The sequence below is a fragment of the Lynx canadensis genome, chromosome D3, assembly GCF_007474595.2.
Source record: "Lynx canadensis isolate LIC74 chromosome D3, mLynCan4.pri.v2, whole genome shotgun sequence".
NCBI classification, from domain to species: domain Eukaryota; kingdom Metazoa; phylum Chordata; class Mammalia; order Carnivora; family Felidae; genus Lynx; species Lynx canadensis.
The window spans coordinates 67,687,660-67,707,317 of record NC_044314.2 but is presented as its reverse complement, the minus strand read 5'-3'; the positions used below and the strand labels follow the sequence as shown (position 1 = coordinate 67,707,317).

Genomic DNA, 19,658 nt, shown 5'->3' with positions numbered 1-19,658 from the left:
AACGACCCTGGCCCCCGCCAGCTGGGGCCCGGATGCCAACCCTAATCAGCACTTTGGGGGGAAATACAAAGGAGGTGCGGGTACGCTGGGCTCTAAACACCTTGCTGCAAATGTGTAGCTTGTGTCCTCGGGGGCAGGGAGACGCGCAGGTAGGAGCCCCTCTCGGGGCAGGGGAGCGAGGCACCTGGGGGCCTGCATGCTTCCCCTATGGAAACAGAAGTGAGCGCGGACAAGTGAGGAGAGGACAGGAGTGGCGGACAGAGGGGGCGTCCCCAAAGTGGAGACAGTGGATCCATTCTGAAACTCCAGGCCTCCCTCTGCCCCCGACGGACAGAGTGCCCAGCAGACAGGAGGTCCAGCTTTGTGCCACTTAGAGCTGTGTGACCCTGAGCTCTCGTGACTTCACCCCTCAGAGCCTAGGCTTCCCACCTCCAAGTGGAAACAACAACATCAGTACCTGCCCCACAGTCTAGTGAGGGTTCAGTGAGCCAACCCGTGTAACACCCCGGGGATGCGAACCAGGCCGGGTGCATCGAGACGTCAGGCCTAGAACACACTCTTTGAGCCAGCAGATCTGTGTTCAGGAAACCATGCCTCCAAAATGCTCATTCCTACACGGGTGTTCAGGGCGGTGTTGTCTAGGCCCCCCAAAATCCGAAAACAACCCGAATGGCCTGCAGGAATGCGGCTACAGATACAGAGCCCCTTCCCTCCCCCCATAATGGGCAGGTCCCTGCGGTCAACAGAGAAAATTAGGGTCGCCCCTATGACTCAGCGTGCAAAGAGATCAAGGGCAGGGTCACTGGGTGGTTCAGTCGGTCGAGCGTCCGACTTCGGCTCAGGTCACGATCTCACAGTTCGTGGGTTTGAGCCCCACGTCGGGCTCTGTGCTGACAGCTCGGAGCCTGGAGCCTGTTTCGGATTCGGTGTCTCCCTCTCTCTGCCCCTCCCCCACTCACACTCTGTCTCTCTCTCTCAAAAATAAATAAACAGTAAAAAAAAATTAAAATAAAAAAAGAGGTCAAGGACACGAGCCGGCTCCTTACAGGCGCAGACAGAGTTGCGGTGATATTCAAACAACATCCAAGCAAACCGCCCGCCTGTATATTTGTTACACGCAGAGATGCTGCTAAATGCGCGGTGTGTAAGGGCCTGACCCTACGGCCCGTGGTTTAGGTGACAGTAATACACCCACGTCAGTCACCGCTGCTGCGGACCGAGCCGCGCTTGGAGAGGGTTCATGGGGCTGCGTAGGCGCTCCGACCTCCTATGAGTCTACAATGACTTCAAACCGAAAAGTTTAAGAGAGGAAAAAAAAAAAAACAACAACAACCCAGGCTGTTAGGGCAGTGACCTATCCTGTACGACGCGGTCACAGTGGAATGTGACAGTGCGCATTTGTCAAAACCCACGGGATGGACAACTCCAAGGGTGAGCCCAAATGGAGACGGCGGACTTTAGTTCATCGCAGCGTGTCCGCGTGGGCTCATCGCTTGCAATCACTGCTCCTTTACGCCCTTAACAACGATCCCCTTGGAGGGCCGAGGGGTCTGACGGGGCAGGGAGGGACCCTTTGCTACTCCACCGTCTTCTGTTATGGTTTCCGCTTTCGACAGGAAGACGACTCTACGGTATTATGTGTGCAGAGTGGTTTTCAAACAGAAAGAGTAAAGCACTTCACAAGGTGCTTTGTGCTGGTGGGGTCACCGGCCTTCTGCGCGCAGGGTCTCGCCCTGGCCCCGTCTGGTCACCTCCTCCTGTCCTTGGATCTGGCCACTGGAAGTCAGGGAGTCGCAGGAGAAGGCGGGGCCATGGGGGGTGGGGGTGGGGGTGCTGGGCCTCTCTCCTTCCCGCAGGCCCCGCCCCCCCACCCCCGGGCTTCCCGAGTTACGACCTCATCCATTCAGGGACTGACATCTTTATTATAGTGTCTGGGGAGTCAGCAGCTGATTGGCAACCTCCCTTCATCACCCCATTATGAGACCCCCCCTTGGGTTATATATGGGCCTGGTAGTGTCATCTATTAGGCCATGGGGTCAGCAGCAAGCAGACTGGCAAATTTAGTGAAAGAATAGTAAATTAACCCTCCCATTGGCCTTCAGAGAAAAAGGAAAACGAAGCAATGTGGCCATCCAGACAGGCATCGCTCGTCCTGTGGCTATTTTGGATTCTGGACATTATTGTCATCGCTCTGAAATAACGAGAGAGAGCAGGCAGACTGACAGTCTCGGGCTTTCTCTTGTAGCGACAGGACCACAGGGGTCGGAGAGGCTGAAAGACCAGCCCGCATCAGCCTCGGGAACTCCACCTTTGCAGGGGAACGCTCCCTGGAGGTGGACAGACTTCCCGTTAATAATAATACAGCGATAGGGGCGCCTGGGTGGCGCAGTCGGTTAAGCGTCCGACTTCAGCCAGGTCACGATCTCGCACTCCGTGAGTTCGAGCCCCGCGTCAGGCTCTGGGCTGATGGTTCGGAGCCTGTTTCTGATTCTGTGTCTCCCCCTCTCTCTCTGCCCCTCCCCCGTTCATGCTCTGTCTCTCTCTGTCCCAAAAATAAATAAACGTTGAAAAAAAAAATTTAAAAAAAAAAATAATAATACAGCGATAAAATAACCAGAATGACGAAGTTTCACATACTCAGATTAAATGACATGAGCCTCGCGAGAACCCTAGGAGGCAGGCACTATTGTTATTCCCATTTTACAGATGAGGACACCGAGTCTCAAGAGGTCAAAGGAGTCGCCGAGATCACGCAGGAGAACAGGGACCGAACGCGGATCAGCCTGGTCCCAGAACCCATGCCTTTCGTGAGCTCTCCAACCTTAATTCTGCTTAACGGCATAACCTTCCAGATGGGGGAATCGGGATTGGAGATTGGACACAGCCACGGATGGAGATTAGACGGAGCGGAGAAGCTCTTAGGGGAGAGGCGACCATCCGGGCGCCCAGAATGCACACGAGGATTAGGCCAGCTGGGTGGCAGAGAAAATAGCGAAGGGCAGGGATCCGGGAGGCAGGCAGGCAATGACTCTAATCTTGGACCCACCACGTGATGCTGTGTGACTTTGGCAAGGTCACATAACCTCTCTGAGCCTCGGCGTTCCTCAACTACAAAATGGGAATTCCTTCCCTATCTGTTAAGGGTGCTGGGAGGATTCAAAGCGAGAGCGCGGGTGAAGGGGTCCCCCGGTCCTGGGCTGAGGTGGAGAACAGGGGACTCTGAGAGGGTTTTGTGCATGGAGATCATTCCCGGGCAGACCGTTGCGTCTGGTTCTACTGTCCCACAGACAGGGGGACCCAAGACACAGAAATGGTTTCTCGCCGCAAAGAGGGCACTGAGTTCATCCTTCATTTACTCTCCTGTGGGAAGGGAGTCCTTAAGGGACATCACAGGACAGTGGCGGGGAACAGGGAAAGCCCTGGTAATAAAAGCAGGGAGCAGAAGTGTGTTCTTGCCACGTCAGCAGGGAGCAGGGAAGCCTTGGCTGTGGAATTTGACAAGCTTTATGCCATCGTACCTTCCAAAAGCCAGAACTTACCATGTGCCTGACTGTGTGCTCGGCCCCTGACATACGGCTTCTCGGTTCATCTGTACGGTGGACATGTGAAGTCACTGCCCTTCTCGGTCCCATTGTACAGGCCAGAACACTAAGCCTCAGAAAGCTTAAGTGACTTGCTCAAAGCCACTGTGGCTACACATGGCCAACCCAGTTATCTCTCAGCCCCCGTGTTCTAGAACCTTCTCGCTGCTCCCTCCGGGGATGGAGTCTGGTTCCCCTGGCCCTCGAAGCTGTCAAAGGCTCATCACCAGTAGAAGATGGCAGGAGGGACGCTGCGTGATATCCGAAGCCAGCTCAGAAAAGGGGACAGAGCTTGCAGGTTGCACTTGAAGCCGCCACGCCGAGAAGCCGCCCAAAGGAGCTCACGCGGGGAGACCACAGACCGCATGGGACAGAAAGATGCCCAGCCAGCCCCAGCCTCCTCCACCTGCTTCCACCATGTGACTGCGACCGTAGGACAAGCCTCCAACCCGAACCGCCAGCTGAGCCCTTTCAAGGGGACAGGGAAGGGAGCCCTTCCAGGAGATAATGAAACGATTGTCGTGCAAGGCACGGGGGGTTGGGGTTGACGTGTTACGCAGCACGGTCACCTGACCAGTCCCAAAGCTGGCAAGTTGTTCGAGTCCTCGCGTTGACGTGAGCCCAGGTCTGTGTCACTCCTGGCTGCTCTCAGTACTGCCCTGCACTGTCCTTGGCCCTGGGGACCTTCTGCTAGGCTGTGGACAGAGCACTGGACAGTGAGTCCAGAACTGGATTCTGGTTCGGAACCGGCCATTCGTTAGTACAGAAGTCTCACAGTGCGCCCTTCGGAGAGGAGCGTCTCCATTTAGAGGCCTGGGTTCTTCACCCACCCACCCAACGGGCTTTCAGCCTACCACTCAGCCCCCCTCATGGGCTGGCTTTAACACAGACAGAAACCACCAGCAACAAAAGTACTTTGCACAGAGCAGGAAGTCACGGCTTGCTGAATACCTCCTATGTGCCAGGTGTCACGCATCCAGTCTCTCTGACTATCAAATGCTCAGAGAAGGTAGGCAGATTTATTGCCATTTCACAGACACCGAAGCTGAGTCCAGAGAGGGGAAATCACTGTGCACAAGTTAAATCACACAGTCAGGAGGTGGGGGGGGGGGGGGGAACCTGGGTTCAAATACCAGAGCCCCTGCTATTTCCTTCTCCCCCTCTCTCGCCTTATCAAGTGAGTTCCAGAGAGCATCTATTTGCTGCCTTTGAAACACACAGGAGGGCGCCTGAGTGGCTCAGTCGGTTAAGCGTCCGACTTCAGCTCAGGTCACGGTCTTGCAGTTCGTGAGTTCGAGCCCCGCGTCGGGCTCTGTGCTGACAGCTCGGAGCCTGGAGCCTGCTTCGGATTCTGTGTCTCCCTCTCTCTCTCTGCCCCTCCCCTCCTCATGCTCTGTCTCTCTGTACCTCTTTCTCAAAATTAAACAAACATCAAAATAAATAAATAAAAGGGAAAAAAACATACACACAGGCACCAGCTAATTGTTCCCAGGGCCACCTTTGCCAAAGGAAAGAACCACAAGGTTGGATGAATGGTTCCCTGATGGCTCCTGAGGGATGGCCCGTGCCACGAGCCTTGGTCAACAGCAAACCAACCGCGATGTCAAATCACCCAGGGTTTTCTGCCTGCCAAGTGGAGCCAGCCCCCAGAGCGTCCTCCCCCCGGCTTCCCAAGGGACCAGTCTGGGACAGCAAGTCTGAGAGACAGAAGGGAGGCAGAACCACGGTGCGAAGGAGGGAAAGTTCTGGACCCTCCTGCCACTATTAGAACACATTCCCTAAGACCCAACAGCCAGTTGTGGCTGACCTCTTCAAACAAGTCACTTTAAAAAAATTTTTTTTAAACGTTTATTCATTTTTTTAAAGAGAGAGAGAGACAGAGAGTGAACGGGGGAGGGGCAGAGAGAGAGAGGGAGACACAGAATCCAAAGCAGGCTCCAGGCTCTGAGCTGTCAGCACAGAGCCCAACTTGGGGCTGAAACCCACGAACCGCGAGATCATTACCTGAGCCGAAGTCGGAGGCTTAACTGACTGAGCCACCCACGCGCCCCAGAACAAGTCACTATCTAATGAACCAACCGAGCCAGGAGTCACCTTGCCTGTGCATGGGAAGCGGCCCAGAGTCAGAGCGTTATTAGCATTGCAACCTTGGGGGAGTCTCCAGATAGCTCTAAGACATCCTTTGTCCCCCCTCCATCCCTCCTCCCCCACCTGAGGCTCAGGCAGCTTCCATAACTTGGCCAAGGTCACAGCCCGCTGATAAAAGGCCAGGCTGAAATCTGAACCGGCTGACTGCAAAACTTCCTCGTCCTTTCCCCTCCACGTCCTGGCATGCCTCTGACTTTGCGACTGATGGGGGGGAGGGGGGGAGGGGGGGGAGGGGGGCGGGCAGAGCTCATGACAGGGCAGCCCGCCCCCCTCCTCCCCACAGGCAGCCAGCCTCCCGGGATAAAGGCCACCATGTCACAGGGGCCAATGGGATTGAGAAGGGTGTGGGGAGGAGGCATGTTTCCCTGCAGGAACTCAGGGGTCAGCGGGGACCTGCATAGGATATGAGCCCCCCAAAGGAGGCGGCTCAGAGCAGCCCCAAGGAGTTATGCTGCGGCCGTGTATGATGTAGGCGCAGAAGGCTCAAACGAAGCAGGGGCCATGAGCACGCTGGGACCCCATAGTGAGCTGAGAACCTGGAGTGCCATCCGCCTGGAACCACCCACATGCGCCCAGTGGGCTTCCTGCTCAAAGCTTGGCACCTGTGATAAGCACACATTTGGTCTTTGTCCCCGGTCCCTGGTCCACGACTCCCAAAACCCTTGGCATCTCTGAAGTGAGGAGGGTCTTTTGTTCACTAATGAATGACCGGCTTCCTGCGGGGGGCGGGGGGGGGGCGGTGGTGCTCTATAGCTTCAGGACAGGGGCTGATGGCCAGAAAGACCAAGGCATGATTAGAAGCTTAGAACTTTCAGCCTCACCCCCTGACCTCCGGGGAGGGGAGAGGGGCTGGAGGTTGATTAATCACCCGCTGCCTTAAAAGCCCTGAACTACAGAACACGGAGAGCTTCCGGGTCAGTAAACACATCAAGGTGCTGGGACGGTCGGACCAGAGAGGGCAGGGAAGTCCCTTCCCCATGCCTTGCACTACACGTCTCTTCCATTTGGCTGTTCCTGAGCTGTATCCTTTATTCTTATTTTTTTAATGCTTATTGTCTTTGACACACACACACACATACACACACACACACGCACACATAGCATGAGCAGGGGCGAGGCAGAGAGAGAGGGAGACACAGAATCCGAGCTGTCAGCACAGAGCCTGATCTGAGGCTCAAATTCCGGGAACCCAGACATCATGACCTGAGCTGAAGTCAAACACTTAACCGACTGAGCCACCCAGGCGCCCCTGGGATAATAGTAACTAAAGTGCCTTTCTGGGTCCCGTGAGCTTTTCTGGAAAATTACCAACTTTGCAACCGGTCGGTCAGAAGTACAGGTGGCCCAAATGGATGGCTGGTATCTGAGGTCGGACAGTCTTGTGGGACCGAGCCCTTAACCCATGGGGTCTGTTTGAACTCCAGTGTCTGAATCGAGCTGAACTGAATTGGACCCCCCATTGGTGCCTGGAGAATCAGAAAACTGGTTGGTGTCAGGAAAACCCACGCATTTGGTATTGGAAAGTGCACTGACGAGAAAGTGACTTTGCTAGCCCTCCGGGAGCCTGTGAGGACAGAAGTGGGAGCTCGCGGAGCAAGAGAGGCGGGACGTGTGGCCCCCAAGTTTGGGCTCGGAGCTTGGGAGGCCCTGGGTCCAAATCCCACCTCTGACTTTAGTTATGCGCCATGAGGGAGATGGATGAAGTTCTCCGGCGAGCCTCAGTTTCCGCATCTGTAAAATGGGCATCGTAATAGACCTCACTCCTCCCAGGCTGGCCTAAGGCTGCAATGACATCACTGTATCCACAACCACTCAGCCCAGGGCCCAGAAAAACAAGCCGATTCCCCATCAGGAGATGGCAACAGCCTGTTGCCAAGGCAAGGACAGCGGAGGGGTATTTGTAGGGAGACCAACTGAGCTTCCAAATCTCATTCCGGAACATACTAGCTGTGTGACGTCGGGTACATCACATACTTAATCTGAGTCTCTGTTTTTTCATGTATCAGACGGTGATGAACGAAAGCAAATACTTCTGAACCGACACTTTATGAGCGAAGTCCTGTGCTCCACACTCTTGGGCACTGACTCAGTGGATCCTCACAATGAGTCTGCGAGCTGGGTGCCATTAGCCGCTCCATTTTATAGAGGAGAAAACCGAGGCTCAACGTGGCCAAGCCAAAGCTCGCACCCAGCAGGCCGACTCTTGAGTCCTCACCAGATGACCGCCTGAATCGAATCAGATCAAGAGGCATGACCGCAGCACAAGTTGCTTTTGAAACTGTCAAACCCGAAGCCAATCCAGTGGTGGTGGTTGTTATCACCGTAAAGGTTTAGACACCCTGAGTCCGGTTATAAGGCCCAAAATGTTCCTTTAGGGACTGATCTTGGTCTTTAAAATACGATCAGGGCAGGGGCGCCTGGGTGGCTCAGTCGGTTAAGCGTCCGACTTCGGCTCAGGTCATGATCTCACAGTTTGTGGGGTCGAGCCCCGCGTCGAGCTCTGTGCTGACAGCTAGCTCAGAGTCTGGAGCCTGTCTTTGGATTCTGTGTCTCCCTCTCTCTCTCTGTCCCTCCTGTGCTTGTTCTCCCTCTCTCTCTCTCTCTCTCCCTCTCTCTCTCAAAAATAAATACAACATAAAAAAAACTAAAAAAAAAAAAAGATCAGGACCCTCAGAATAAATTACGGAAGCCAGGCGTGCTGGGAGGAGATCATCATTTTAATAAAAAAAAAACCTGATTAATGGAAATGATTCTTAATATATTTCAAAATGATCTGTTATGACACAAAGCAAAGACATTTATATATGACTTTGAAATTCTTAATAGCTGATTTTAGAGCAACCTATTATGAAATCTTCTAAAGCAGAATATATAGTAAGTAAATCATCGGGCAGGGCCTCCCGGGCTGACTGACGGCAGCTCCTCTTAAAATAATTTATAAGGTGTGGGTGGGGGGGGGGGGGGGGGGGAGGAAGGCTGGGAGAAATTATTGCCATAATCATGTATTAATAAAATATTTATAAATGTGACTTTTCCTTTTATCATTACAGGCAGCGACAGGTGTGGGTCAGGTCCCCGGGGCCCACATCAGAGGGGGGATCCCACATGCCCCCAGAAGAGAAATTCCACCACCAAACTCCTCTGGTGACAGGTCAACAGATCAGAGGGCTCTGTCAGCCTCTGTTTTGTCACACTGGAGGCAGAGAGGGCTGACGTTGACTGTGGAAATCGGGAGGCAGGTCCCACCTGTCTGCAGGGCTTATAGAGTGCCTTGGTGGGAGCGATCCTGTGTCAGCTAAGTGCAGCCAAGAGGCAACCGGCTGGGCCACCTTGGGAGGGTCACCTAGGCTGGGATCAACAACAAAATCCTAGACTTGCCTTTTACTGAAGGATTGCCTCGAGCTGGCTGCTACTGAGGACCTGTGCACCAGCCCTTGCCCCGGCCATCCCATACCTCCTATCCCATACGTGTCCCTGGTCTGTCCCTGCGGCATCTGACTGTGCCTCTCTGCTGTCGCCGGCTGCAGGCACATGCTTCGCTCAAGCCCAGCACAGGCTGGAAGGGCAGGTGTTCATGCAACCTCCAACCACGGAGAAGCAGGAGGTAGTGGGTAAATATTCCAGCTCCTTTGTCTCCAGGCAATACCACTGGGAGCCATGGTCCTCAGAGTCGCCCAGAGGTTCCCAGTGAAACTGGTTCCAGTTGCCCACAGGTGACGTGCTCGTTAAAGCACGTAGTATCACTATCACCCATCTTCCCTTCCCTGTCTCCCTCCCCTACGGGCGATCCCCTCCCAGAAGAGCCACGTGCACCCAAATCTTTGTCTCAGCGTCTGCTTTGTGGAACCCAGCCCCGTTCAGCTTCCTCTTCCAAATCGCGTTTAATCCACGCATCAACCCCATGTTCTGCCCATCAAAGAGGAGACCACCAAAGCTCAGACAAGTCTGGTTCTCGATCCTGGTTAATTGCACCAAGAGCCTCGGTTTTCCGTTCTGTACAATAGGCTTGCTTCCTTCGGCTCTTCCCCAACCACAGGCGCCCCGACTCTGAACCTTCAGGGCTTTCCTGGTCTGACCTCTGCAATCCCTCCCTCAGCCCAACCTGTTCACAAAGCTGGTCCCAGTTTGGAAGTCTCGTGTCTCCTAATAAGATGATAAATTCTCAAGACGGGACGGTAGTCTCACAGCCCCCCGCATCCCTCCCCCTGCCAGGCCCGGGCACAGGGTAGACGTTGGCTCATCTCAGGGACTGGGATGTATTATGGGCTGAATTACGTCCTCCCCAAATTCGTATGTTAAAGTACTAATGCCCGGTACTTTAAATTGTGACTGTATTTGTTGACTGAGGCTTTAACGAGATAATTAAGGTAACATGAGGTCGTCTGGGTAGGCCCTGATCCAGTGTGATTGGTGTCCTACAAGAAGAGGAGATCAGGACACAGACAGACCCATGAATGGAGGGCAGGCCATGTGAGGACGCGGCAGGAAGGCAGCCGTCTCCTAGCACAGGAGAGAGGCCTCAGGAGAAACCAACCCTGCCAGGCACCTCGACCTTGAACCTGAGCTTCTAGCCTCCAGAACCGTCAGGAAACAAGCTCCCAAGATTAAGAACCTGTAATCTGGCCCGACCGCAGAATTTCACATCTGACAAAACGGTGACAAGAGAGAGACAGGGGAACTTGTTCAAGGTCACACGTCCGGTTGAGGGCAGAGCCAGATTCCTAACATCCTCTCTCTGGCTTGGCTTGGGTCTAAAGAGGACCGAGGAGTTTTCTCACAGCATAAACAGGCCCTGCAGAGGCACGAAGATCCCCCCTTGCTATGACGTTCCGTGACGAGGGGCCAGCTTTTTCTGTAAAGGGCTGTATAACAATTAGTTGGAGCTTTGCAGGCCACACAATCTTTGCCTCAACTACTCAACTCTGCCACTGTGGCAGGAACGCAGAGGGGCATGTGGATGAAGGGGCGCGACCATGTTCCAATAAAACTTTAATTACGGATACTATCATTTTAACGCCATACAATTCGCACACATCCTGGGGCCCCTGGGTGGCTCAGTCGGTTAAACAGCTGACTCTTGGCTTCAGCTCAGGTCATGACCTCACAGTTTGTGAGTTCAAGCCCCACATCGGGCTCCACACTGACTGTGTGAAGCCTGCTTCGGATTCTCTGACTCCCTCTCTCTCTGTCCCCTCCCCTGCTTGCTCTCTCTCTCTCTCTCTCTCTCAAAATAAATAGTAAACATTAAAAAAACAAATGTTCATACATCCCAAAATATTACAAATAGATAGATCTTCATCTAATTGAAGTATAAAAACCATTTTTAGCCTGCTGTTATCCAGAAACACAGCCGACTGGATTTAGCCCACAAGCTATGCTTTGCTGACCCTCGGGATGACAGAGTCAGATGCAGAGGTGGGGATTTTACCAGATGATTAGAGCTTTGCAGGAAAAGAAATGCAGCCCAGGTCAGAGATGGGGCCACGTTCTCACACCATGGTGTGCGTGACTCAGGCTGGTCTCAGTGGCGAGGAGGCTGGGACACATTACAGGCCCGTGGGCAAAAGGATGGTGGTGCCCCAATGGTCAAGGGGTGAAGCATGGCCCACGACTGAGTTTTGGAAAGGCGAGTGGCATTTGATTTTTCACCATGTCTGTCCTTGGTTTGGACTAACTGTGGAGTCCCCACCTTACTTATTTCTGACTCAGCATAACTCCTAGAAACTTCCAAAATCAAATCAGTGGGCCAAATATATGCAGCTTACGTGTATGAGAATCAACAGAATGAGCCCCAAGGCCCAGGAGTGTGGGGATGGCAGGAATGACATGCCAGAATATTCCAGAAGTCTGCTGCCCACAGACAAATGACCCAGAATGTCAGCCAGAGTCAGTACATAGCCCTCAGAGGAAAGCCTTCAATTCACATGTATTCATTCAAGTAAATCCCAGCTCTATGTCCTGGGCCCCAAGGAAGTCACTCCCTACTAGAAAGAGCTAGACAAGGACACAATCACAATACAAGACACCATAATCCTCAAGAATGCAGGAACCACACTGATCTTGATCCCTACTCTCCCCAGGACCTTTTACAGTGTCAAAAGAAATCAAAGAAATTGGTTAGGGAAGGGAGGAGCCTTGAATGCCAAGTCAACGAAGTTTACTTGATTTAGCAGGCAAGGGAGAAACTTGGGAGGATTCTAAGCAGGGGAATGGCACACAATAGGCTTGTGGTTTTTTTTGTAGAAAAGATCCCAAAGGTCACAATGAGGATGGACAGAGGGAGGAAGGTAGTCATTAGCAATGAGACTACTGCAATCGTCCGAGCAACAATTAAAAAAAAAAAGGAAAAGAAAAGAAAAAGACTGGCAAACAGCAGGAATAGAGAAACACAGACAGAAATGCTGTCACAGAGATCATCTACAGGGCAAGGTGAATAAAGATTGGCTAGGGAGGGGCAAGGGCCAGAGAGAAGACCAGAACCACCTTGGGGAAACAAGGTGAAGTAAGGATGATCAGTAAACAGACCATTAAGAGCAGGGACAGACTCAGAAGGACAAGGATGGCTGGGTGAGCTTCACCACATATGGTGGGGAGCATCTCCAAGATGTCGAGATCGAAACACAGACCTTTATTGCTTGGACCCAACTCTGTCTCAAATGTCCGAGACCTTCTGCGCTCAGGACACTGGCTGCTCGTCACATATAGCTATTTAAATTTATGTTAATTAAAATGTAATGCAATTAAAACTTTAATTCCTCAGGTGCACTAGCTGCATGTCAAGTCCTCAACGGCCACCCGCAGCGAGGGGCTGGGTCTGGACCGCACGGATGGAGAACATCTCCATCATCACGGAGAGCTCCGGGGGACACCGCCGCCGGTCTACGAGGTTTGCTTAAAAAACCCAGACCTGTTTCCATCTCACGGCGCCTGGTCCGGCGGCCTCCCAGACACCGGTCCCGGAGACACAGAGGATGACAGATTGATCCTGTCCCGCCTCATGGAGAGAAGGGGCTCGTCAGGCACCTGCCAAGGCAGACAGCTGGCAGTGCAGGTGAGCTCGGCAGGAAGGACTCACCTTTGCAGGCTCCCGCTGCGCCGAGGTGGTAGATGGCTGCCAGCACCCGCCAAATGGCTCGCTGCTCGCCCTCCGAGATGCCCAGTGTCTCCATGGCGCTCTGAAGATGGGCAAAGGCGGCTGCCGCCTTCTGCTTGTCTTCGGGCTGCGAGCAAAGGGAGAGAGGAAGAGGCCGTCAGGGTGGTGAGAATGCAAAGCTTAGACTCGGGGGCGGGGGGGGGGGGGGAACAATGCGGTCGCTTTGTAACCACAGTAAATTACCCACAATTAGGCTGTGGAGTGTTGACGCCCAGAGCTCAGACTGCAGGGAAAGTAAGTCGTTCCTATCTGTCTTTGGAATGCACTGTGATTCTCATTCACCCGTGGGTTCCCTGGGTAGAGTTTTTGAGGCTCTGCTGTGTACGGGGCCCAGAGCACGCAAAGCCGAGGGAACCCCAGAACTTGACTTTGGAGGGCCTCTCGAGGTTAGCCGTGGAAAGAGACATAAAACTTAGTGTGACGCAGGCTAAGTGGCGGGGTCCGGGCAGAGGCAGGAAGGCGTCAATGAATCCCCCTCAAAATTGTCATAGAGGTTGTCCTAGAAGGCGAGACAACACTGAGGTTGAAGTTTGGAAGAGGCATAGGCGTCACTGACCGATTTAATGCAGTAAGTCCCTGCAAGCAGAGGGAACAACGTGACCAAAGGAGATCTCGGGGGACAACAGGTGGTCAACTGAATGCGGGCACAGAAGCAGGTATTTTTGGAGGTGGGGCCGACAGAGAAGCGAGAAAGCTTGAGAAGCTGGCAGGTGCCACTTGGGATGGCCTCACGTATGATGTTAGAGGCACGGGCTCTGGATTCCAGCCAGGCCTGGCAAATACACACGCCTGTCTATACTCCCGGACCTGTGGCAGACATCGTTAATCGATCGAGATGCCACAGGAAGCCAGCGAGTCCCCACTGTTTCCAGGACCCCACCCCCTGCAGCCGCCACCAACTGGTCTGCCTTAACAACGAAGTGCAATCTGTATGCTCTCGCCAGGGCAAGGGATGGGAAACTGCCCAAGGATTTTAAGCAGGAGGAAAGAGAAAGTGACATGATCAGATGTTTATGGGTTGTAGGGTGTTGTTTTTTTCTTTTTCAGATTTATGATCCCAATTATGTTTGATTGAATATTAAAATTAGCCTGAAACTCCTGCGTGCACACACACACCATCTGGCCGAGGAGACTCAGCCCAGAAACCTGCTGGGTTGAGAGAAAGTGAGCTAGGGACAAGAATTCTTTTGTCACTAATCCACCGGCAGATAATGAGGAACTGATTTGCACTTGGCCCCCTTACAGAGCGTGGGTGATGAACTGTAGGCTGGTAAAGCTGGCAGGTTCTTAAATTTTGTGGAATCCAACGCCCAGAGAGGGGATGACACTTGCCCAAGGTCACACAGCAAATTGGCATCCGATACAGAACTAGGATCAGGCTTTTCTGACTCCCTGTCCAGGCCGCTTGTCCCCTCCCCTCCAGCTACGTCTAACTAGCAAAGAAGGCTGCGAGAATCAGCAACCCACCGGGCCGACGTCAAAGCATGCGGTGACACTGAGAGATTCGCTGTGAAAATATTTCAATTAATAGCAAAAGCATGTTCCACTGATCCATCATGTTTCTGGGCCACCACAGGACCACAAAATCCCTAGCAACCAGGAGCTCAACCTAGCAACCGCAGCTGCTCCACTGGAGCACACGGAGGGAAGGAAGGCATCTTACCAACATGTTCTCGGTTATTTATGAGATTTCAAAGCGGCACAGAAAGGACACCGAGAGGACAGTGGCAACACATTTATTATGGCTCCCGCTGTCAGCTCTGAGCATTTGAATTTAAATTACAGGCGGACTCCATCATCCGCCACTTAGCTCATGCGAAAAGAAGGAGAAACTTTCCCCAAAGCTTAATCTGTTTCTCTTCCCCTCCCTCTCCACCGCCTCCCCCTCCACCGCCCACGTCTCTGTTGCAACAGAAAATAGAGAGAGGCAGATGTATATGTTTCTGATCCAAACAATTAGGATCAGGAAGATGTTTATAGTTGCTTAAATTTCCAGGGAGCCAAACACCTCTGCCTAATGCTGTCACGAAAGCCACCCCTTCCAGCAAGATCGTGAATGTGGAGATCAGCCCGCAGCCCAAATGTCTATCAACAGGAGACTGAATACACAAAGGGCAGTGTCGCAGGGAACAGCGGTGGAGTGCTACGAGGGAATGAAAAAGAACGAGCCACAGATCCGTGCATCCACGGGCACGAATCCCACAGACCACGTGAGCCAGAGAACCAAAGACTCTGCACTGTATGACTCCCTCTCCGTGAGGTTCAAGCATGAGCCGAGCCAACCTACAGTAAGAAAAGTCATTTTGGTAATGCTGGGACAGGAGGGACGCCCCTGATCGGAAAGAGACTCAAGGGAGCCTTCGTCAGAAATGTTCCAGGTGTTGATCTGGGGTGTGGCTACGGGTGCATTTGAGAATATAGTCATCACTGGGGGGAGCCTGCGTGGCTCAGTCGGTTAAGTGTCTGACTTCGGCTCAGGTTATGATCTCGCAGTGCGTGAGTTAGAGCCCCGCGTCACTGTAGAGCCTGCTTCGGATCCTCTGTCTCCCTCTCTCTCTCTGCTCCTCCCCTGCTCATTCTCTCTCTCTTTCTCTCTCTCTCTCAAATAAATAAACGACAAAAAAATAAAGAATATATTCATCACTGAGTTGGGGGCTTAAAATTAGTTGTCTCGCCACAATAAAAAAAAAATTAATGGGAAAAAAAATCAACTCACAAGATGCCCAGGGTTTATCTGATGCAAAGACTCAAGGTCAACCAAAGACTGCAGGTAATTTAGTGGGGGAAAAAAAATCCAAAATGTTCTCTCCACATTAGACTGGGCTGTGCTTAGAGCATCCAGGAGATCCCTACAGTGCAGAGAGAGAGAGGCCAGGTTTGGATTTGGAGTCAGACAGAACTGGACGTTTCCATGACTCAATGCTCCCCAGCAGGGTGACTTTGTACAGATCTCCTGCCCTTGCACTGGGGCTCAGTTTCTGCTTCTGTAGAACGGAAATCGTAGCCTACCTTCCTCCGAGGGCCATTGTGAGGAATGAATGAGTCGTGTATGGAGCACCCAGCCCTGCACGCACTGGTGCCAAATAAATGCTGGTTCCCACACACCACTGCGTCTCTCTGGCCATGCCTTTGCCCAGACTGTTCCGCTTTCCGGGACACCTTTCCCCGCCGCTGCCCAAGTGCATGCCCAACGCTCCACGGAAAGTGAACCAGGCGTGGCGCTGTCCTGGAGACAGGGGTGAGGGGGAGCGGGCTGGGAGACTCTGGGGAGGGTCAGAGGCTTCCAGAAAGTAGTGGTGCGTGAAGCAAACAGAATGAGTGAGGTGATGTGAGTACTGGGGTGGGGCAGGAGGAATTCCAAGCCTCCAGTCCTAGGAGCAGACCAAGAAGCTGGGTATGGCTCTGCCCATTCCACAGTTGCAAAACCCGAGGCTGAGAGGACATAAATGACCCAGGAGGGCACAGCGGGTCAGAACCCAGGGCACAGGATCTTCAGCCACGACACAGGGTTGACATTTACAAGCTGTGTGCTCTTAGGCAAGTAACCTCACCTCTCTGAGCCTGGTTACTACTCCTGAAATCAGATGTGATAATAATCCCTCACCTCAAAGGACCATTAGGAGGATTAAGGAAGCGGAGGCTCTGGGCAGAGCCCCCGGCAAGAGCGCACGATCCCCCATTTCTGTTTGGAGACCATTCCTCCACAGTTGACAACCGGGTCATAAAAAAATAAATGTGCCTCAGGCCAAAGCCCGGAAGGTAACAGCCAGAAGCCAACTGCTGGGAGGCAAAGATTATTATTATTATCACTGCTGCTGGGCACTTTAAAAAAAAAAAAATCAGGCTACGTTGCAAAAAAATAAATTACAAAGAAGAAGAGAATAATATGAAAGCTTTGTGATTTCAAATGGGTCCTGGTGCCCTGGCTGATCTCAAATAAGTTCCATTTAAAAGCTGAAAGTGGCAGGCAGCAAGGGCACAGTGCAGGGACCAGGGGGTGGACACTGACAGCGAGCGGAGGCGCCACCGAGGGCCGGCACCACCCGCGGGTCTCGGCGCTTTCCCCCCTGAGCACCTGCTCCAGCCGACTGCCCCCCTTCCCCCTGCACCTCATCCTGTACTCTTCACCTGCACTGTTTGAGGTCTCTCCACCTTCACCTTTGCATCAGGTGCTCCCTGGAGCAGGAACGCTGGCCTCAGTGCACCTGCCCGACTTCCCTCTCACCTCCTCTCGGCAGCCTTCCTTGATATGCCTCTACCCCTGCAGCCTGGTCTCAGCCCACACACACCTCTATTCAAGCACCTATCATCCTGGCTTCGAATGATCTGCAATATGGCTGTGGCAGCCCCCACCTGCCTCCTAACATATGGGCCCCTTGTGCCTGAGACCCAGCTGAGTTATCTCTCTGTGCCGGTGCCTGGGATGTAACGAGATCAGTAAATATCCATTGAGGAGTGAATGTCAATAAGCTGCCGGTTACTGTCCCTGAATGAGAGCCATTGATGCCGAGGTTGAGTTTGTCCACCTACTGAGCCAGGCCCACGGCGCTGCTAATCCCATATTCAAGGACCCCAGAGGCCAGGCTGGCTGAGGAAGGAGAGCCTCAAACTCACGAATTCCCTTCTCTGGGGTACTCTGTGCCTCCCAGCAAACGACCCCAGCTCCCAGGATCCAGGCAATGGAGCCGAGGAAACATACAAGGTCTCCACAGCCCATGCCTTTAAAGACACGGCGGGCTAAATTCAAGTGTAATTAATGCAGTTCTGCTACCGCGGCAGGAAAATTGAGAAAAGTTTAGCCAAGTTGCAGTGAGTGGGGTCCACTCGTTCATTTATTCACTCAGCAAACATTTGTGGAGCACTTGCTGTGCCTGGCTCAGTGCTAGGCCTTGTGAAACATATGAGCAGTGAACAGGACACAGAAGACCCTCATCTTCTTGGACCTTAGGGTGGTAGGCAGATCGATAATAAGCAAACAAAGAGTGTCAAAGACAATGAGAGATTGTTATCGAGACCACACACACACACACACACACCCATTAAAAGGGGGTCTCTCCCTGGACAGAGGACTGGGAAGCTGGGGACACTCACGCTGGCACGAAAGCCCAGGATAGATGCACAGAGGTGTTTATCATCTCCTTATTGAGAGCTACCAAAAGAGTTGAGAACCTTTTCCGTAAATGGACAACATTCGGGAAACAGTTCGGGGAATCATGACTCCACTCTGAACGTCTGGTCATGAAAAGCATTGTTCATGAAAGTGTTAATGACCTCCAGTTTGTTACGAACCGTACAAAATATTCATAGAAGACAGACTGAGCCAGGCAGGTGCCCCTAAAAATAATGTCGTATTAAAAATGTAGACCAAGGGGGCGCCTGGGTGGCTCAGTCGGTTAACCATCTGACTTCAGCTCAGGCCATGATCTCACAGTTCATGAGTTCAAGCCCCGAGTCAGGCTCTCTGCTGTCAGCATAGAGCCCAGTTGGGATTATCTCTCCCTCTCTCTCTGCCCATCCCCCACTTTTCTCTCTCTGTCTCTCAAAAATAAATAAACATTAAAAAAATTTAATACGCACACACACACACACACACACACACATACACCAGGGAATAGACATAAGGCCAATGAGACAAAAAAAACGTGGGGTGTACTGCTAAGAAGCATGGATTGGGGGTCTCGCGGGCCACTGAGGCCTTGCCCCCCCCAACTGGTCCAGTGTGCCATACAAGGTAACAGTGAAGAATGCCAATAAATCATAATAATAAAAGCTAAGAGTCCGAGCACTTGGTAGGCTGTATCTCATTTAACCCGGGAGCCAGGGGGAGTATCAGCATCCCGGTTTTACCAGTGAGGAAACTGAGGCCCACGGAAATGGAGTCACCTTCCATAAGGCCACCCGACGGCTGCTGGGGTTCGCACCTGGATTTGTCAGACTCCAGAACCCATTTCTTAACTGTTGTCGTCAATGAATTCTCAGGGGACAACGAAAGCGACGGTTACAGATAAAGACGAAGCATGACTGATCAGAGTCAGCAGGACTGGCGAGGAGGAGGAGGAAGAAGGCTCGGCCAGGGATGAATTGGGCTGTAGAACTGCCAGGTGAAAGGCAGGACATATAGTTCAACTGGAATCTCTGATGAACGATGGGTACTGTTCTAGTATAAGTACATTTCCCTACAACGTCTGGCGGAGCAGGGATGCGGGACTCACTACCCCTGTCCATCCTCACTGGGCACTCTCTGGGCTCACCTCCTCCAGGCAGCCCTCTCTGATACGACCCCAACCCTCCAGGCCTGCCCACGCAGTATTTGGGGCAGAATTATACTAAACAAATTATTCCACTTTTATCTGAAATTCAGACTTCACTGGACAACCTGTGGGTTGTTGTTTTTTTTTTTTTTTTTTTTTTTTTAAGTTTCACTGAGTTCTAATGACAGATAAAAATGACATCTTGTTAGGTGTGCAATGTGATGATCTGATAGAAGCACTTTCTGAAATGATGGCCGCAATGAAGTTAATGCATCCATCACTCCACGTAGTTACCGTTTTTTGCGTGTGGTGAGAACACGTAAGATCCACTCTCCTAAGAGATCTGACGTACAGAACAAACACTGTCTTTAACTACAGTCACCTTGCTGTACATTGGGTCCGTTTTGAGATACAGAAGTTCTAGGCATCCTGCATTTCTATTAGCTCTATCTGGCAACTTTGGGAGCTTGTATGTAGCAACTCCCATGCTTGGGGGGACTTCCCGACCACCAAGTTCCCTTACGG

At 52.4% G+C, this 19,658-nt stretch overlaps 1 protein-coding gene across 1 annotated transcript in view; it reads right to left on the bottom strand.

The window, feature by feature from the left end:
* The window catches only part of MYO18B (myosin XVIIIB), a 259,486-nt gene that overhangs the window by 202,589 nt on the left and 37,239 nt on the right, over positions 1-19,658 (bottom strand). Inside the window, 1 exon segment of the mRNA XM_030336763.1 lies at positions 12,805-12,949. Coding sequence (XP_030192623.1) covers positions 12,805-12,949 — 145 coding nt within the window.